The 21,253-nt window shown below is 45.5% G+C and overlaps 4 protein-coding genes across 4 annotated transcripts; 2 read left to right on the top strand and 2 right to left on the bottom strand.

The window, feature by feature from the left end:
- Window positions 1–325: 325 nt before the first annotated feature.
- On the top strand, window positions 326–2,183 carry GL218_08176 (Enhancer of polycomb-like protein 1; the record flags this gene model as incomplete). The annotated part of the gene is made up of 2 exons (XM_033584969.1): window positions 326–472; window positions 642–2,183. 2 exons carry the CDS (start codon window positions 326–328, stop codon window positions 2,181–2,183), a joined length of 1,689 nt encoding a protein of 562 aa, XP_033440867.1.
- Window positions 2,184–4,652: 2,469 nt separating this feature from the next.
- Window positions 4,653–5,753, top strand: GL218_08175 (tRNA N6-adenosine threonylcarbamoyltransferase; the record flags this gene model as incomplete). Its single annotated transcript, XM_033584968.1, has 1 exon — window positions 4,653–5,753. The coding sequence occupies one exon, from the start codon at window positions 4,653–4,655 to the stop codon at window positions 5,751–5,753; it is 1,101 nt and encodes a 366-aa protein (XP_033441004.1).
- Window positions 5,754–6,207: 454 nt separating this feature from the next.
- Window positions 6,208–7,773, bottom strand: GL218_08174 (uncharacterized protein; the record flags this gene model as incomplete). The annotated part of the gene is made up of 3 exons (XM_033584967.1): window positions 6,208–6,249; window positions 6,310–6,883; window positions 7,022–7,773. The coding sequence occupies 3 exons, from the start codon at window positions 7,771–7,773 to the stop codon at window positions 6,208–6,210; spliced, it is 1,368 nt and encodes a 455-aa protein (XP_033440866.1).
- A 3,673-nt stretch (window positions 7,774–11,446) lies between these two features.
- Window positions 11,447–12,390, bottom strand: GL218_08173 (uncharacterized protein; the record flags this gene model as incomplete). Its single annotated transcript, XM_033584966.1, has 2 exons — window positions 11,447–11,784; window positions 11,943–12,390. The coding sequence occupies 2 exons, from the start codon at window positions 12,388–12,390 to the stop codon at window positions 11,447–11,449; spliced, it is 786 nt and encodes a 261-aa protein (XP_033440865.1).
- Window positions 12,391–21,253: the final 8,863 nt, after the last annotated feature.

Below are 21,253 nucleotides of genomic sequence, written 5' to 3'. Positions count from 1 at the left end.
AAGGCGTAAGTTCTTTTTTGGTGGGGCTTCTTTCACACTCTGACCCTCTGCACAACCTGCACAATCACTATTCTCACTTTGTTGTTGCTGCTCGGGCTGCCTGCGGCGTCCAAGCAAAAATTTGCGCCCCAAACAATTCAACGTCACCTCATCCAAGTCGACACTTTAACCATCAAAACAACCGCCAAAACAGCAATTCTAACTCTTTTAAAATTAATTTTTCATCAGTGCATGATCTAAATTTTTTGGTTCCCGAATTTTTTCGGGGGTTTTCCGACCTCTTTGTCGATTTTTCCCCTACAATCCTTCTACACCGCTGACCGCCATGTCGACCCGGAAAGTGCGATACAAGAAACTTAACATCAAAACCCCTCTACCCGTACTTCGGGAAGACCAAATCGACCCCAACGAATATGAATCTCTCACAACCGAATCACAAATCGCAACTGGTGTCGAACAAGCGGAGGAAAATGTGAGTTATCATTACATTTCTTACCTTTCATATGCATATCACGTGACATGTCACGTGCTACAAACACTCTTGTCTTACCCATTTTGATATAAAGATATATATCGAGATATATCGAGATATATCAAGATAACGTCAACCACTTACCATAGGCTAACATGTCTACCAATAGGAATACCATCTGCAGGCTGCCCTTAGAGGGGTTGGTGCAAGCACGGATAATGAAATTCCAGTGCCGCCGCCGCAGAAGAGCGAGGCGGACTATAATGAGCTGTATCCCACACCATATGTAGAGCCCAGAAATTACATAAAGTTCTCCGAAACTGTTGAAGAGACGCTCGGCTGTCTCTATGATATGACCACAGAGGATGAGGAATACCTCAAGTCCTACAATGCTAAGTGGACAGGAAATACTCAGCTCTCGGAGGATGATTTCGAGCGGATAATGGAAGTATTCGAAGATACCGCCGCAGAGCAAGCTCCCTTTGCTGCAGTTGACAATACAGTAGTGCCCTTTGACGTTATGGCCCAGGCTATGAACCACATAGTCCCCGTCAAGCTCGTTCAAGCGCATGCTAAGAATGTCTACGAGTACTGGAAGACTCGACGGCAGGTGAGCGGTAGCAGGAGCTTGAACCCCTCGCTCAAGTTCGAAACTCATCAAGAGCATGATGATATGGACCCTTACGTCTGCTTCCGAAGGCGTGAAGTTCGACAGACGAGAAAGACGAGGGCGCGCGACGCGCAGGTGAGCGACAAATTAAAAAAGTTGCGTAAGGAACTGGAAGATGCACGTCAGATTGTGGTCTTCTCATACCAGCGAGAGATATTCAAGCGGGAGCTTTTGCGCAGCGATAGATCTATCTTCGAACAGCGAAATGGCCTCAAGGAGAGTAAGAACCGCCTCGGCATTAAAGGTGATGACGAAGACTTCTATAACGCTAGACCGCAGAAACGGCCTAGGACGGAGGCGCAACAACCAGCGCGCGCTGGTCCTCATGGCCAGCTCCGTCTTATCGTCCGCCCTGACGGAGGACGAACTGTGGAACCCGCCGATCTTGCTGTCTTGGCTGATAAACTCGCTGAAAAGGAGAATGAATTGCGTAACGATGTCGAGATAAAGATCCAGAACCATAGAAGATGGAACAACAACTATGTGGATCTAACTGCTGACCCGTTACCTCCCGTCCAGGAGGAGAATGAGCTAAGCTTTAGGCCCGCAAAGACCACCTATTTGATGACTCCGCCGGCATCTGCATCAGATTCCATGGAGCCGGAAGAGGAAAACCAATTAGATTCACTTCAGTCTTTCCAGCAAATCAGTTCCAATAGTATCAACCTAGGTGGTGCAGAGCCCGAAGAGATGTGTTCGTACCGTCGTCGTATAGGGCGATTAAATCGCTTGTTTATCGACCGTCGACCTCCCAAACTTAATGGGCACAAGACTCCTCCGCGTGAGATGGACTTTATCCAGAGTGACCGTTGGAAATATGACCAGGATGATGATGACGATGACCAACCGGTGTATGAAGTGGACCCCAACAGCTCTCGTCAGATGAAATTCCGGTCGACGATACCGCCCTCGCCCTTTTTATTTAAGAGACAGGGAGTCGATGCTGCTACTCTCCAGGCAGGTAGCGTAAGTCGTCAGGCCCTGCCGCAACCCCAAGCACCAACGGCCCAGCCTCAGTCACAACGACCACCTCAGACATGAAATAGATCTCCAGCCATAAGCAGCCCTCACTGGGCTTTTAAGGTTGATCTGGAAGGATTGATGGAAACTGAAACGTAGCGCTCGAGTAATGCTTTTTCTGGGCAATAAAACCACAGATGGCGAACAAACAACCATCTTTGAGTTTCTCAAGTGGTTGCTCGATACACAGCAGTATACCATGTCTCGGAAAAGGCAAGTGTATTTACCTGTTCCGTCCTGCAGACGAGAGCAGGCACGAACCATATCGAACCTAAGCGCACTCCATTCAGCTATATTTTGAGCACAGATAGAGCGCTCTACGGGTTTTATCGTTGAGATCAAAGATCAACCGATATGCCCATCCCTCTCCGCCAGTTTTCATAAGTTCACATTAGCAACCTGTACATACTCCCGCGAGCATATGAGCTGAACGAAGATGGCAGATCGAGATGTGTAGCCGATTAGTGTTTTGATGTAATATATAGTATGCGGAGCGATATGCATAGCCGGCGGAGTTAGGGGCGCGTTCAAACATGACGTTTAGGGCTCTGAATGACGAAAGAGGCAAAGAGCACCAATGTATGAATACAAATACCTCGTGTTCTATTCGTGGCTGTATTTGATTTGACTGGTCTGCGTGATGCTTGTCCTCGTATTCGATGATTGTTTCCATAGAAGTCGCAAGACTATAAGTGTTCGATGTGTTGTTTTGCATAACTTGACAAGCGGGTACGCTTCCTGGAAGGTCGACTGGAGGATTTGCCTCTAGGGAAAGTATTGACGAATTTGAGCTGCTCTTAGCATGCTGTTCGAGTCATGTCCGAGGTCGAAACAGCGACAGCCCTATTCCTCAGTCAAGGATGCTCATCGCAAAAAGTATTGTGCTAGAATACAAATCGCCGTGCGATAATATAGTCTTGGGCGTTTCCGCTTCTCGGTTCCACTGGCTTAGAACGATCGTAGGGTACTGGAGCTAGCTAGGACTGCCACAACTTAGCTTATATGCACAGTATAAAAAGGAAAGCGAAAAAATTTCAAAGTATAAAATCAAGAAGAAAATTAATCTCAAGTATTGGAGTTTGATGTCGCTGGTCAAAGACCTTATAGCTGATCTGGTATCTGACGTCGGAGATACCGTGCGGAGAAAGTGATATACATGGGTGTTGCGATTCTAACCGAAAGCTGGAGGAGGACTTACGAATAATATACGGCCACTAGATTGCTAGAGGCGGATTAAAAGCACAAAAATATTGCGCTTTTCACAGTTGACGAAGTAACTAGCGTAAGATAGGCGTTGCGTTCATGTCAGCGACTCCGGCGCACTGCCACGGCCTCGAGGGAATCCTTCTTGGGTAAGCAAGGTATACTCGGCTGTAGCCCGGTGCAAGACCATAGCAAGTACATAGGCCCGGGGGGGTTAAAAGTATAGTAGTAATATAGAGGTTATCCGTTTCTTCCCAGCGTCAATGATTCTCTAATCGGTGGTGTGTGTGACAGAGATCGATCGAGTGGAGAGTCTGGGATTTCGCACAGTCGCAGGGTTGCTGACCTGCAGGAGGAGCTCGCAACGAGTAAACAGCTAATAGATACGCCCATTGTCTTAAATTGCAGGAAATTTCAGGTTGTGAGAGGGTTGAGAATATCAAGAATATATTATCTGCGAGAGAAAAAGGTCAGCGATGGTTAGAAAGCGGACTAGATGAGTAGTCGTCTCGGATTACCGACCAGAAATGGCGAATCGCTACACATGCAGCTCCTGTTTAAAAAGTACATGGACAGGGGAGGCGATACGGATGTAAGACTGAAGGAATACAAGAAGTCACAAAGAATCGGAAGTATGTAAAAAATAACATGGGAGTATATATCAAGTTTGTGGGAGGAAGGGCAAGCAAGAGGTTAGAAAAGTAGAGTAAAAAAGACGATTTGGTAATATTTCTCCTTGGTGCTAAAGAGGACTGAAGGCTATTATTACCCGTCAAGAAACATTAGGATATTAGGTGAGTAAGTGCGGTTGCCCCACTCTAGTGCAACTCGACAGACGGCCAACTGGTACCTAAACGTTAAGGCGCCGGAGACCCACCAATAAAGCTTGCACACTAGCCAATTAGGGAAGACAATCTATCGATAAGGGTCTTCAGCCTGTCAGCTTAAAGATTTAGTCGTCATTGGAGGGGTCTCTGCACCTGCGTTCCCGCTCTTACATGGCAGATAGGCGAGGACCCCACCGCGAGATAGCCTCATAATAGCTACCTCATACTTTCTTACACGGATCTATTATAACTTTTATACAAGTTTCTATGCCGTATAAACTCTAAATATGATAGTATTATAACCATTTATTTTAAACAAACTACAGTAACCATCCTTCAATATTTTAACGTTAAAATCTATAGACGCTCACTCATATATCAAAGTAGCCCCGCAGCCAACATAGCGTTATACCCTACTATCTCTACTAACAATAAACGAAGCAAAAACAAGAACAAGACCATGGCAAAACAACAGCCCACCACCCCCCTCCTAGCCATCGGCTGCGAAGGCAGCGCCAACAAACTCGGCATCGGCATAATATCGCACGACCCAACGACCGGCAAATCCGCCATCCTGGCCAACATCCGCGACACCTTCGTATCCCCCCCCGGGACCGGATTCCTGCCCAAAGACACAGCGCGACACCACCGCGCATTCTTCGCGCGGGTCGCGCGCGCCGCCCTATCCGCGGCCGGAGTCACGCATCCCGAGAAGCAGCTACACTGCGTGTGCTACACGAAGGGGCCGGGGATGGGCGCGCCGCTGCAATCCGTGGCGGTCGCCGCGCGCACGCTGGCGCTGCTCTGGGACCTGCCCCTCGTCGGCGTGAACCACTGCGTCGGCCACATCGAGATGGGGCGCGAGATCACGGGGGCCACGGACCCCGTCGTGCTGTACGTGTCGGGCGGCAACACGCAGGTGATCGCGTACGCGGAGCGGCGGTACCGCATCTTCGGCGAGACGCTGGACATTGCCGTCGGCAACTGCCTCGACCGGTTCGCGCGCACCCTGGCCATCAGCAACGACCCGGCTCCGGGCTATAACATCGAGCTGCTGGCTCGTCGGTCCTCGGGCCGCGTCTTGCTTGATCTGCCGTATGCGGTTAAGGGTATGGATTGTAGTTTTAGCGGCATCCTGACTGCGGCCGATTTGCTGGCCGCGCAGATGCGCGAGCAGGAGGCGCGCGTTGCGGCGGGCGGGGAGGTCAAGGAAGAGGATAGAATTACGCCTGAGGATCTGTGTTATAGTCTCCAGGAGACTATTTATGCCATGCTTGTCGAGATCACCGAACGCGCTATGGCACACGTAGGTAGTAGCCAGGTGCTTATTGTAGGTGGCGTAGGATGCAACGAACGTCTACAAGAGATGATGGGACAGATGGCTAAGGAGAGAGGCGGAAGCGTATATGCGACTGACGAGCGCTTTTGCATTGACAACGGAATCATGATCGCGCATGCAGGTCTACTGGCCTACGAGACAGGGTTCCGTACGCCCCTAGAGGATAGTACTTGTACGCAACGATTTAGAACAGATGAGGTCTATGTCAAATGGAGAGATTAAGAGCCGTATAATACGCCCCATTGTGATTGTGCCGAATTTCTCTAAATTTATTACCAGCATTGTCTAAACGGATTCCGGATGTTCTGCCTGCGCAGCTATAACCTTTACATCATAACGCATCCTTCTATGGTTTCATGAAATCGTATTATCCTCATACGTAGCAACCGTTTTTATGGTTTTAATCATTGCGCAATGCATTTTACACGAGCAACCCCGTTACCGAATTCATCATCTTCTTGTTGGTGCAAGACACGGGACACTGATAAGTGCTGCACTCCAAATCCGGGAGTTGTGTTCTAAGCACAGCATATAAAGCTTCTCCCCTGTCCTGATTGCAAGCCCATAACGGGACATCTTGCCATCATTGAGATAAGCTCCCGTACAATAGGAAATGTGACGTATCCCAGGGACATCCGACACAATCTCATACTTTTACCACGAACATCGAAGAAAACTATTCGTTCTTCGTAGCCTTGTAAATAATTGTAGTCACGTACTTTATGACCATTAGCTCTAAAGATTCGAGAAAGGTAACAACAATCAACAAGTAACTTACCTTATTTTGGTACCTGGTAGTGGCCGATACGGCAAGGACATTGTTCTTAATACTACAAGTAGCCAGGTGATTAAGCATAGTGTGATTTGGCATGTTCAGGACGCTGTTGTCATCCTTGATCAGTGTGACATTGTTCATGATTGGCTTACTCAAGAAACCAGGTAAGCTGGGTGGTGGTGGGAGTCGTTCGAGGGCTAAGGAAGAAAGTCTATAAGATGAAGAATCTTCGGGCTGGTCAAAATCTTCTAGGTATTGGGGGATTTTCCCCGAGAAGTTCTCAACCGGATCTATGACCTTCTGCTGGGGACCCCTAGCGGAATCGTCGTGTGAAGGCTGCCTTGAAGGAAGAGATAAAGCAGCCTCGTTCGATTTAGGAACACCGACATCTAAGGGAACGTTTCGCGAGTCGGTATCTTCTCCGCTTACTTCAATATAGTTTACCAGATTGTTTCCAAAATCGACAGTAGTAGGCAGGTCTGGCGACGTCTGCATATTGCCATCGACCAAGAATTTTATATGATGCGTGCCTGGAAAAACAGGTATTACCGTCTCCAGCACATTCTCCCTATCCTTACTATAGTCCGAAAAGTGTCAGCAGTCAGACGATCAAGAGTTTTACTTGCTTAACCGATGTTACCTAGCGTACAAGGTCGTCGCCTAGTCGCTAGATATTCGAAGCCGAATTAATAACCGCGAGAAGACATAAACTCACGATGGAAGCAATCGCTGTTTCCTACTCCATTGAAACGGCGTTCCTGTGACATAGACCTTCTGGCCGCCCCGGGACCACTCAATCCGGGTTGGTATCGTAGGTCTCGTCTTGTCGACCCGAAGTTCCTCGGTGTCATCCTCGTCAGTCGCATTGCTAAGTCCTGATGTACGACGAGTTAGACTAGCCGAATCGTCGAGCGATGCGACGTCGTCAACACCCTTAACGTCAGCATCGCTTGGCGCGATGATCGGCGACCCGGGAGTATGGATCTCCTCCTCTATCGGGAGCGGGAGGCGCGGCGGCCGAGGGTGTGGATAGGACATATCCTGGATGCTGCTGGTGGGGCCTGATATTAAGCTGTCCTCGTCGTGGAAATCGTGAATGTAAGATGAGACCTGTTCCGAATGGGAAGAGGAGAAGGGTACGGCTACAGGCTTGGAGTGTTCATCTTTAATCTCGGCAGGCTTCGGCTTCTGCTCGGGAACCTTAGGAGCAACGGTGGAGTGGTAAGAGCTAGCTGAAGGTGAGGACGAGTTAAGTATGGAGAGCGGTCTCGAATTCTTGTTAAGTATCGAAGTACCGGTTGCCTGGATGGTCGAGGCTTCGGGAGAGGCTGGTGACCTAATGTGCTGGTTATGGATGGATACCAGGTTCTTGGGTTGATTCTTAGAAGCTCGCGGGGATTCGTGGGACGAAGACGAGGCAGTAGTGGGGGTAGCCGGCTTCGACACTGAGGAAGGGTTGTTTCCCATTGTCTCGCGTGGGGGGCTGGGGAAGGAAAGGATTTCCCCCCTTTGATAGTTAGGCTAGGCTTGCTTGTTCCTATGGGAATTTAGAAAGGGGCTATGGACTATGGGTAATAGGTAATGGGTATTGGATATCCGGGGCAATAGGCAATGGTTCAATGGCGGGGAAGTAAGAAGCTGACGGGGCGGGATGTGGTGCGTCGTGCGTCGTGGGCCGTGGGCAAGTTGCGCGGGTGCCGCAAGAGAGAGCAGCGGTGTGACAGAAGAGGATTTACTAGAATTTCTTGGATTTGCTTGGATTTGTCGGAAGTGAGTCAAGCTGAGAACGAGTAAACGTGGATCATGGCAAGCAAAAATTGGTCATGAGACCGTTTTCGCGATTTTTAAGTAGTTGGAGTGATGAGACAAGTAAAAAAAAAAAACAAAAGCACGGGTAAGCGATTGGGCAAGCTGGGAGCTGGGGGAAGATCTAAACGAGGAAGGACGAGGTTCAGGTCCAAGTTTAGGTTGTCTAGGTAGGTTGTCTAGGATTGTCTAAAGTTGTCCTTCCCTTCCATGATAACCGCGAATCCAATCAATCGATATCCCCTGCTCCTTCCAGCCGTTCCTCCCTTGCCCGCTTTAATCCCCAGTTAGCAAATAGCGCACGGGCCACAAGCCGAATATCACCGCAAGGGTCCAAGTACCTATGTACTTAACTACCTTAGCGCGCGGGGGGGGTCTTTTAAAATGATTACAGCGATAATGTCAAATGTAAAAATATGTCAGTAAATATATTAAAAAAATGAAATATTTTTATTTTTAAAAATAATGGCTATAACGATATTATATGTAAAATAATATTTAAATATAACATATTATTATTATAAAAAGTATTTTTTATATAAAATAATAATATAATAATATTGCATATATAAATATTTTAAAATATGCAATCATTTCGAGGTGTAAAATCATTTCAAAATTCGAAATCATTTCAAAAATTACCCCCACAAATTTTTTTTACGTACCCAAGTAAAGGTTATATAAGAAAAGAACCAACAGTTTTACATAATCATTCGAATGACTCAATCAAATGGCCTGGCCACCCATTTGATTAGGTTTTTCGTACTAAAACCTTAAAAATAAAACCTTAACTTTAAGGTCATACGTTCGAGCCCTCATAAAAGCAGCCAACCCCGACCGAAAATTTCAAATTTTTCAATTTTTTTTTTCAACTTTTAGTCCCTTTTTGGCTTACGTAAGCACTACTCAAGCCTTACTTAAGCATGTTACATAATCAACATAATTTTAACTTGAAATAATTACATATTAAAATTATGTCATACTTTCAAAATGATTTCAACTTGAAATGATTACATATTAAAATCATGTTATGTATATAAACCCATGTTTATTACATAAATATTTTAAGGTTCAAACCCATTATGTATATAACCCCATGTCAAGTCATTGAAATATTTATTAAATCGACATATATTCAACTAAAAATTATTTCCTTTACACATTCAAACCAATATGATTTCAAAAAGGTGATATTATTGCTGTAAGCATTTTTAAAAACCCCCCCGGCGCGGTAAGGTACGTAATCAAATTAGTTCAAATACTTTATTATATACTCATGATTTCATCATTTATACAAATATTTATATAATTGTGCCTACCTAAGTTAATATAATAAATCTAACGACATACTTATGGATTCAACTAAAAAAATATCTATAAAAATAAAACGAATATTTACACTAATAAAGTGAGTATATACACATTGTTTGTATGAGACGATAAAAGAGACATTTTAATCTATACATGCATCACGAAATATATGTCCTCGTCGAGGTCAGTCAGCGGTGAGCATTGACTGGTAACATGTCCCAGTTCCAACCAGATATTACAGGTAGAATTACATGTACCTATTAAGAGGTACGTACCAGGAGGAGGTACAATATTCAATTACATAACAACCTTAAGCTTCTCCAAATCTTCCCCATGACCCAAAAGTTTCAAATACATTCCCGAAAGCCACATGCAAGCTTCGATCGACTTGATCATCGATTGGAGCTAAGTTACAAACCTGTCTCGACTTTCTAAAACTTAGAGCTTATACTAGGTGACTAGGTACCAGTACCAACTTACCCCAAATCGGATCGGACAACCGCATATATGGTACGCGTTTTGTGGTACCTAAAGTAGATCATCTGAATCTGCACCTGCGCGTTGCCAAGACCGGAAGCGTCACCTTCGTCATACCTTATCCAACGACAATAATATTATTCGGTAAAGAGACCGATATAGTTGACACAATATACCGGAGAGAACAATTCCGCAAACTACAAACTAACTTTTCACCGGTCGACTTTAGAGAGATCATCGGTCACGACGTGGTCACGTCGTGTTCAGGTTATCTAGGCCACGAGGCCAATCCGCAGAAATGGATTGGCTAAAATTCCTAAAGCCCTTGCAGACGTTTGGTACCTCATACCTATATCCCGCGCTGAAGCTTATATTGAAGCTGTGCTATATCGTCACGATACCTCTACACTATCCAATCTATTATCTTTATACTCTAGTAGTATTTCTCTTATCTCCCATCTGGTACATGCTTCACTCGATCTCCAATACGGCCGTAGCTGTTGTTGGTTTGGCTGTTAAGCTCAAGGTATTCTCCTATAGCCTACTTTGTGATACCCCTCATAGTTCGCCCGCGTAGATAGCAAGGCTCGGATGCTAATCGTAAGATAGTACCTTTATATTTACGTAAGGATATCCAATTGCAATAGCATAATATATTGGAGCGCCGTTAATCATACTGATCTTACTACCCAATTACAGTTCGCCTACGCAGCTATTATAGGTATATGTGCCGGCTGCGCGCTCTATGGGACGTCCAGCCTCGTCTTTGTTACGCTAGGTGTCGATGCATCACAAGATCGAGATTCAGATCATCTTGGGAAGGATAAGCTCCTACTCTCAGATGACGACGATCAGGAATATCATGAGCTAGACTCCGGTACTCGTTCCGGAGACAGCTCTAGCAAGTTATCCACAGCCAGTTCAACCTCGAGACACGTAAAATCAAAACAGCAAGTAAAAGACGATGCGAACGAGATATTTGAAAGACAGTGGAAGCTACTAAGGTCTTCTGAAAAGCCTAAGAGACGACGCAGGGGGTTGCTTTCTCAGACTATTCACGAGGAGAGCAGTAGCGACTTTTCGTAATGACCCTTAAGGCGGTACTTTCTGGCTATTCCGCACTCGGGTCGTACATGATCGACAAGTGTCAGATTCGTATATCAACTTACAGTATGCACGCGTCGTTAACCATACATATGTACTAATGCATTTCGAAGTTCATGATTGCCTCCTAGCTAGCTAAACTATGATCTTAAAATAGGTCGTAGGCTAGAAAGCTCGAGACTTAAAAGATGATGGTTCTAGATTTGTCAGGGGTCAAACAGAGCTCGCCTCCGTCACAAGCTCGTAGCTACACTAGGCATGTCTAAAGCTAGTCTTATTAATGTCTTTCATGATAGCTCTAAGATGTATTCCTATAATAAAATAAGCAGGTCTAGTTTGGCGCCTACATATCAAATTATAATTATGTACTTATATAATGCCAACTAATAATAATGAGCACAAGCATTACTCCTAAACGTCAAACAATACCCTCTAGCGAAATTTACACTACCATCACAATCCAAAACCCAACAGCACCTAAGACTCCCAGCAAACCTACCTGCGAAAGACGTCCCGCCGCGGCCGTAGTAGTTGGCGACGCAACAGCTTCACCACTCGTCTCCGTCCCCGTCCCCGTGCTCTGAGCAGACTCTGTACTCGATGCCGACGTCGACGTCTGAGTCACCTGCCCACCCTGACTACTCGTACTCGTACTCTGCGGTGAACCCGCCGGACTCGCCCTATACGGAGCCGAGTACGTAAAGCTAGAACTAGACGTAATCGGCATCACGGTCTGCGTCTCGTACCAGCTCCGCCATTCCAACCCCTGGCTTACAGCTACTACAGCATTAGACACCTTACTTCTCAACTGCACTATACCCACACCTATACAGACACTCCTACTCCCACCCCAATCCCAATCCCAATCCCGTTCCCAATTCTGTCAAGCCCTACCCAAAAGAAGAAGAAAAGAAAGAGGAAAAAAAAAAGAAACTCACGTCTAAAAGTCACCGTCCGCCCATCCTCCACAACAGTACTCACAGCCCCAAACTCCAACGACGGCACACAAGCCGTCGCCTCAACCACGTCCCCGAACCCGTCCACGCACCAATACATGCACCACCCAGCATTCTCCGGCGACCCCTGGTTGCGCACCCGACACCGGCGATAGCAATCCGGCGCGCGCGTCGACTGCGCCGGCGACGCCGCGCGGTGCACGCAGTCGAGCTGGCAGTACGGGATAGCCGTCTCGTTGACCGAGCCCGGCAGCAGACTGCCCGTCGCCGCCGCCAGCGGGTCCTGGCACCGCAGCAGGCACGGTATCGAATCCGCTTGGAACGCGGGCGAGCCGTCGAGCGTGTCTTCGCATATGAGGGGGTCTGGAATCTTCTGCGCGAGCGCGAGCGCGGACGCGGCGATGAGGGATGAGGTTAGGTATTTTTTCATATTGTCTTTTTATTTGTATATATAGGTATATATATATATATTTTAAAATTAGTGTGTTGTTTCCATTTATGTTACAAGACATTGGTATTCTCCAGGCGTTTCGGTCAGGAGATATATGTAAATATATACCCCTGTATCTAACCTCGCATGTTCAGCCTATCAGAATCCTACCCCCTTACAAGTCGGGCGACTCGACTTCTTGTCACCTTCTTATTGAATGATTTGGGCTATATGAGTGACTAATATTCATAAAATATGTATGAAATTTCATTTCTACTTGTGTTATGTTATATCGCGTATCTTAACATTAACCATTTTTGTAGCTTCTACGAGCACTTAGATATGTATCCCCTATCAACTTCACGATAGCGTACTCGAACACCTTCTCCATTACTCTGCATTTCTTCGTCTTCTACTTTTCGGGCCTTCCCGATTCATTTCTGTCTTTCGAGGATATCAGCCATGTCCATTTCGATTGTGCGCTTTTCCGCATTGGGATCCCGTCGACCAGTTCGGTCTCTTCGTTTTCGTCTAGGGCTCTAAAAGTGGCCAGATCGTGATCGGCAATTTCCCCGTTCCCGGAATCTGATCCTTCGTCTTCGGCTTCGTCCATTCGCCGTCGTTGATTCCATTTCCACACTAAAAGGACTCCCTACTGTACTCAAACTCGTGATCAAACAGCCTGCTGCCGATTATCGCCGTCCATCTTCAAGTATCCCATCGGAACTTCGGCCGGTATTTTTTAAGTCGGTTTATTGTTTCCTCTAGCCTTGTTGTAAGATTCCGAAGTGCGGTTGCTCATCGTATGCTTTGGACTTGAGCCAAATTAGTTGTGTTATATAGCCCATAGCCTCAAGAATTTTTCTTAGGGCAACGTGTCTGATATGCGTAGAACCTTGTAGATAGTTTAGAGTTCCTTGCGGAACAACGAAGTTGTCTCTGTGTTGTTTAGTTCTACCTCGTGACAGCTCTTTCGTCTGTCACTTGTCTTTGACGCGGAATTGCCTTGGCTGGATCAATCCTAGCATGACAGCCCGACTGAAAGTAAGCCAGCAATAGCAAAGGCAAGTGACTAATATTAATCTTAGCCATATTGTTCGTATGATAGGTGTATATGTATAGTTTTATAATAGCTTATAAATTGGTAATTAGAATAAGAGGCTCTAAGAAGTACCTACTCGACTTCTAAAAGAAAGCCAGTCACAAACTTCATAATGTTGACATTAGATAGCTGCAGAAATCATGAAGTCACACATAGGCTGGAGTTCGCCAGTGTCTTTGATAGTCTCGCTAAAGATGAAATCAAAGATAGGAGCTATATAGAGTCTATGCTCGCGGGTGTGTTGGCACGGCAGTCGAATAATGCTTCGTCAGACATCGCCCTATGTCAGGGTATAAGTGGGTAAGGAGGCCTACAGGGGTCTATCTACTATAAAAGGGCGCTACGCGCCCTCGAAAGAGAGTAGAAGCCAGGCGTTACTAGTTCAATATATCATCATTTTGGTCTACCTATCCTAGATATTCACTCTGTGTATGACATCAATCACCTGGGTATAAATCCCCTGACACCCTAGGCGGAAGGTATCTTTGACTTTATTCTCGAGTTATATAAAGCATGCAGTGGACGATGGAAGGAGTTCTATAACCAAGGCATAAAGCCAAAAGACATAGATACATGGTTAGAGTATTGTAGCATGCTCCTCTCCAGCTTTGGTAACTGCTTTGCTGGTAACAACCTAGCCCCTTAACTACGCAAGTATTGTCTTCGCCTACCAACACTACAGCGACAGGATGATGAAAACCAAAAGGTTGTTCCAAATATTTCCACATGTGTCCCCCATGGAATGGCGAATACATCGCCCAAGACAAGCCGAAAGCTTGAAAAGATTATTGACTAGATGATGGCAACTCAACCGGCCCATCTCGGATATCTAACCGAAATATGTCAGCCTAGCTACTATCCTGGAAAGGAAAAAATTGCAAATAAAGATTTTGAGGCCGTCACTAGGCTAATGAAAGTCAAAAAGGTCATACCGGAGAATATTCGCTTTAGAAAAATTTCCTGTGGTGATTATATGGCGCCTGAGGACCTTGACATATCCGAGGCTCTCCAGGCCTCTGCACAAAAAGACGGCTACCCTCGGTTCATCGGTAGCGTTGAGATCGAAGGCCAGCGCCCAGCTAAAGTTTTTCGTCGTGGTGATCATGCTAAGGAAATGGCTAAGATATGTGCGGATCTCACCGAAGCGCGTAAAGTTGCCGTAACTGACGATCAAAAGACAGCGCTTTCTCAGCTCATAGATAGCTTCAGTACGAGGAACTATGAAAACTTACGTACAGCTCACAAGACGTAGGCTAGAGATGAAGTTCCTTTAGTAAAACACTACATGGGGTTTAATTTTGATTATTGTGATCCTAACGGCGTAAGAGGAGAGTGGCAAGATTCAACCGGGATTGCTCATTCTGAGGAGACACGCAAGATAATCCAATTTGTTGACAGATTCTCAGAACTCGCTCGCACGCTTCCTTAGACAATACCAGGTAAGAACGAAGGTAAAGGGCCGTTCGAGCCAAGCGAATCAGACGTACCTGATTTCGCTATCATCTATGGTGAATATACTAACATAGTGAAGGTCGCGGAGAGAGACCATCCAGTCCTAATAATGGCTCAATACTTGCCTCCGTTTCAAGCACGGTTTAGGAGGTTATGAATATTAGTATTGTAAGCTTATTACGATCAAAAAGGAGTTCGCGACTGACACTAACTCAGGACGATGAGAAAGGGAAGAGGCACGGCGTTAAGAACATGGTTTACGGAAATCGAATGAGCCTTAACAGTTAACCTGGCCATATTATTATGTTCATTCTTCAGATGCCGAAGGATATATTTCGAGTACCGAAACCCGTCGTTTCATCGGGACAGCCATACATGAACCAATTATCCACGGATCCGGAAAGATGCTGGTTGAGATAGCCCCAGGTAAATTCAACTTTGATCACAACAACCTTCCAAGTAGTCCTGCCACGGGGAAGTCGGTACGAACTTGGTATAAGCCAGGGGAAACCTAGAATAGTGTCTTCGGGAAACTGGCGCCAGCGATGGAAGAGTGTAGAGCTTTTATCATTACAAGTTATCTAGCATGTCACAACGACGTCCTCTCCTAGTGTGGATATGACCAAAATAGTAGCATGAACCAGGATGATTGTGAGTGCGTCAATCCTATATAGCTTTACACGGACTCAACTAGTTGACATGGAAGTCCACTATTACACATACCTCGAGATTAGAGTCAAGGGTCTTCACGCTCTTCGTAGCTTCAAAGTAGACGCCCATGACCAAGTGAGTCTCTACACTGATATAAAGGCTCCCACAAAGTCAAAAGCTAACCTCACCAAAGGCTAAATTCGCGATCTTCAAGCATCTACTTCAAGACAGCGATAAGACCATATGGGTAGAGCACGAACCCCCAGTCCCCAAAACAGTCTTCATCCGTCTCGACCGATCCAAAGTCTTCTCCTACGGTCTACTCTCGCTTTCGCGCATGATGACCTCAGATCCGCGTCTGGCACTACACGGCTGACATCAACGCCTGCCGGCCCGTATAGGAAGCGCTGAGCGCCGTCGACGGCGGATACGAAAACCTGGCGGCAAATCCTCGGGTCGAATCCAGAGCTGAAGTGGAAATTCGTACAGCCCAACATCTTCCTGGGACCTGAGAGACGATGGCACGGTCGAGCTGAGGGAATACCTAATCTGGTGAGTAGCGAGGGTATCATCCAATCGTTTTTCGAGAGGGGGGCTTCAATGTTTCTCTATGTACAGGATACGTACGTAGGTTCCAAGGTAGTTATGGCCCGACGCGCTGGACTTTAAATTAAGGGACGGGACGGGTAGCGAACAAGGCTCGATCCGTGATAGGAACATTCCGAACGTCCATCATTTCATATATGAAACTATCCACCTGATAATATATTCATTCTTAACAAAACTAGGCACTCAAGGCTGTTGTGAATTCTTATTGGATCGGATCTTCCCCGAATTATGCCCGCTTCCTTGGAAACAAGAGCTATTCGTCTGGAAAATATGTAAGTGACTCGAAAATGGCGTTGTAAAAAAAAAGCGACATGTCAATTTCTACTTTAGAGTCCAAGCGTCTGGCTGGATCTTTAAAGACCTACCGTTTGCCTCATTAGTTATTAATTACTACGTTACTTGCCTATCTAACCTACCTACATATATTTATATTAAAATTGACCCAAGTTCGGATACCTATACTATGGCTTTTAAGAAGGGTTCTCAGCAGCTGTATACTTACTTACGTACGTACGTATGTACGGACGTAGTATTTCAGCTAGCAATCTATCATAGGTCCGAATTCGACAGTCACCAGCTATGTAAAAAAAAATCGGCGTTCACGAAGGAGATTTTTCAACGCTGATCCACCACCAACCAGCAGCTCGGTCCAAAACTCACGATAGGTCGTATAGCTAGCTAGCTTCAAGCCACAGCGGATTGCATATACGCAACTTATATTGGACGTTACTAGTAGAGGTATGTAGTATATTATACGAGGAGACCTCAAGACGATGAGGGAGTACAAGATGGGTCATGTGATATAACCCGATGACAATGCCATCAGCATAGAACAACACGGCATACATATAGATACCTAGGTAGGTACCTAGGTAAGGTATACATCCCATATCTGCTGCACTGCTACCTACCTTATCGTACCGGTGGAATGGTTGTGGCTGAGTCGGTCACTTGCATTGCTTACCCGACAGCGACTCGATCCCGATTTTCCATTGGCCGCTCGAGGACTAATGTACCACCATTCCCATCAACTATCGGCCCGTCGGACGCCATGCCGCTGGCCACAGCCACACGGTTGAGATCCTTTTTGTTTCCCCCCTTCTCCCCCCCTCTGATCTGTCATCGTTGAGTAATACGACAGCGACCAGTGACAGTTTCGCCCGCACGTGGGTTTTCCGAGTTTTTAATCTGGGGGGGGGCTGGATTGACTGATTGATTGATTGTACAACTTTTTGCCTGTGTTTCGGTAAGAAAGAACGAACGAAGAAAATAAAATGTCAAAAGGAAAACGGCACGACGAACTAGGCACCCTCGCACAGGACACGTTGCTGCCTTCTTAAACTTCTACCCCCATCTCGAGCTTGAGGCTCGATCTTCTAGGTTAGGTAAACTGAAATACACCGTATATAGATGCCTAGCGAGGCAGACTTCCACAGCGAATGTCGAGTTGCGGCTCGACGATGGAAACGTGGTGAAAGGGGTAACACGAAGAGGCGTCCGGCGACGCCATGCCGTCATACGGCTGAGATGCCATCCGCTATGTTCCGCAGCGGAGCATGCCGGTTCTAGATCCCGTATCCCTGCCGTCTGTCTGTTTGGTTTCTGCGCGAGGGATCAAAGCGGGTTTCTATTCATCTGGATGAGGCTGCCTTACTTAGGCTACGTACTTGTTGCTGAGGCTGAGTCCCACGACGTTCGGTGTGGTTTAGAGGCAATATCTCCCCGGCTCGAGGGATGAAACGGCGTGTCGTGACTCAGTTTGGGATATGATAGCGTCGTCGTAGTTACGACGCATGTTTCACGCTCGGGCGGGAGGATAGGTGTGCGGAGTATAGCCGCGATCACATCGTCAATTAGGCAGTGTTCTACTTACCAGTGACTCATCTAGTTGACTTGAAGTTTTTTTCATGTCTTTTCAAAGCATAGTGGTATTAACGTTTAGGTAGGCGTGTGTTTAAGAGTTCTTCGGGACACGAAGAGCTAAGATATGAGACAACGCTAATAGGCTTAGGTAGTGAATTTATTATGAGACGTGTTAGATAAGAAGTAAATTTTAAGTAGCCTATTATAGACAAGTCGTGGGTTGCTATAGTGGTAATTCGCAACGATACTGCTTCGTTTTTATCAACTGGTTAGCTATCCCCTTTTCACTATAATTTAGAAGCTTCAGGGTATACAGTCGAGGTCGAGTTGCATGTAGCACAAACTATTAAATTATTCATCGTGGATTATATTAGAATTAGTAGTTCGAGGACTTGGTATTATTAATTGTTCGATAGACTGCTTAGTGATAACCACCTATAGATATCTCCTAGTGTTTCTAATCCAAGTCAACACCCCATTGTCTGACTTAAGGGATAAAGTAATCAGTTTGCTCCATATATTAGGTACAAATATAGAAATTCCGATCTCAAAATGTCATCTTGTTGGTACCCATTTTAATGATCGAGAGATGTACGCTATTTTCCTATCACCTTTTACCATTAGCCCCTGACTCAGGGGTATTGAGCAACGATAAGCTTTTTTGCAAGTTCTTCAGCCGCGCGCCTTGCTAACGTTTTGGTGTTTCTGAAACAACAAAACAGCGCATATTATCGTAGGACAATGTAATTCATAGATCTGAATTTGGCAATCAGGTAGATACCTAGGTATATTTGGTCATACAAATGGCTGTCATATCGGAATCGGTCCCGACGTTATACGGTACGACCCTATTTACTCCACGTATCGTCTGTTCCAGCGCTTAATGGTGATGGGGGAAATGAGATATCATGATGTGTAACAATTAATCATACTTGCGCCCGGTGGCTTATATTATAGTACATATATCAGTGAGTGCTTAGGTCTTTAGCCTTGATGGCAGCTCATATCACTCCTATGGTATTTCGTATAGCTTACTACTGAGTTAGTTTGTATTGTCGAGTTATATCGTCCTAGATAATCCTATTTTTGGTTTGGCGGATTCATGTATTGAGGTCTGGGTAAAAACAATTGTTACACAAAAGTTGATCTCTATATTGAAAAAAAGGTTACCTCGTTCTATTTCCTAACTTTCAATTTGTCCTTTATAATTACACTTTGCCCTGTATTGGCCATATGTCTTTACGGCGTGCCGTTTACTTACATTATATTCATTTAACCTCGAACTAGAATTGCCTGACCCTTATGCAGTATAACCCTATGTTGATAAGAAGGATTCATTAGTAGTAAATTAGTAATGATTAATTGTTAATTACTCTGTACTGTTATAGAGCTTAAATAGCGCTGTGCTAATTCGGGATGATATGATTTCAAAGTAGAGAACGCGTATACCTTGGTGCCGTTCCCCGACTATACGATGCAAGGCATCCTTATAATGTAACCTAGTACAACACATGCTGCATAGGTACATAACGTTGCATTTGAGACATACATTGGTTTTTTCTCTCTCTTTTTATTTTCTTCGTCATAAGGCTCGTCTTACCTGTCGGTCGCGTTCCTGCATGTACCTATATTCTACTTGCAGCAAACAGGACTTTCGTTGCCTAAATCAGACAAGGCAACTCCTTTTCTATTCCTAATATGCAATCTGCGTATAACCTATAACGGTCTCATGAGTTCCGTGTAACGCCACGTGGTCTTTTAGATGGTAAGATTGCTTTCCGAAAAAAAAAAAAACCCCTTTTACATAGTTTTCGGTTCGTGCCCGCGGGTTGCGTTACCATGACACCCCTCGGGGTGGCTTGCGGGCGTACAGCCATGTTTATAGTGCTCAATGTACAGATTCTTGGAGTTCGCAGTTGAAGTCTCGAGAAGAACCTTTTCTACGAACGAGCTGGAGTTACATGTTACATGTGGCGTCCGGGCTGTGACTGTTTTGTAGCAAATTGGGAACAGTCAGCTCTCGGAATGCGATGGTACAACGTGGAAAACCCGCGACGAAACATAATGATCTCAGTTTTACCCAGCTCTCGTGTTACGGAGGCGTAGAATATCGAAGCTCGGGAAACCTGAGCCGCAGTCCGAGCTCAGGCGGCCGAAACTCCACATTTGCGTTACTCTAGTAGAGTAAGTATCTTTAATACAGCTATGACAATGATACTGAATTAGGGAGATGTGCCTCAGTTTGTTCGTTTATAGTATATTACCCCTTTCGGGAGTGGGATTGGACCCCGGGGACCCTTTGAGACACCGAATGAAAAGAATACCAGGGGGTTTCCGAATTTGCTATCCATGGGGCTATCTATACCTGAGAAAACGGAGAAATTCTCTTAGGGCCCAATTGAGGGGTTCGCCAATAGATTTTCGAGTCGTTGTGGAACAATGCATATCTTTAGATGTAGGATGTAGGCTGTAAGGTGTTGGCTGTTGAAGATTTGAGATGTTAAAATCCCTACGTTTATGTAGTGACACCTGAGACCTCGTGGGGGATGACATGAATCTACGGTTGCCTGATATCTCGAATAATAAGTCCCAACTTGACCCGAGAACCAGAAACTTGTCAATTGTGGTGCTACGGCGTGGTAAGGCGGATGGAGATAGTAAATTCTTATCGCTGTTGGTAAATATTTGAAGACAATTTCCGAGACCCAGACGATAGAATAGCGGTTTCTCCACTAAATTCTCTAATTGTCCTATATTAAACGGTATATGTGGCGATGGGGTCCAATTGCGATTAAGCTGGCCTTACGAAAGAAATCTCAAGCCTTGCGGCGACATGTGGCAACGACATGAAACAGCCACCAACCTACATAGACATACCGAGCTTTGACAACTGTGGGGGCGGTAACCATATTAGAATAATGAGTACAGAATAGACATGATAAATGATGAGATTATAAGCTTCTTAATTGGATATGAAGACATAAAAGTTGGCACTGCCTACAATATTGGCGGATAGTCCGGGCCTTGACTCACTTGTTAGTCTAAAATTACTATTACTAGAATTGAGTCATGATGAGTCGCAATGAGTCGCAATGATTTGAAATTTTATGTCTATTGTTGTTTACCTATCCGAGTAAATACCTAAACCGCCGATGAGCTCCGGAGTATAGAGGGGAATTGAAGCAA

This window comes from Daldinia childiae (assembly GCF_008694065.1).
Source record: "Daldinia childiae strain JS-1345 chromosome Unknown Scaffold11, whole genome shotgun sequence".
NCBI classification, from domain to species: Eukaryota; Fungi; Ascomycota; class Sordariomycetes; order Xylariales; family Hypoxylaceae; genus Daldinia; species Daldinia childiae.
This window is presented reverse-complemented; position numbering and strand designations above follow the sequence as displayed.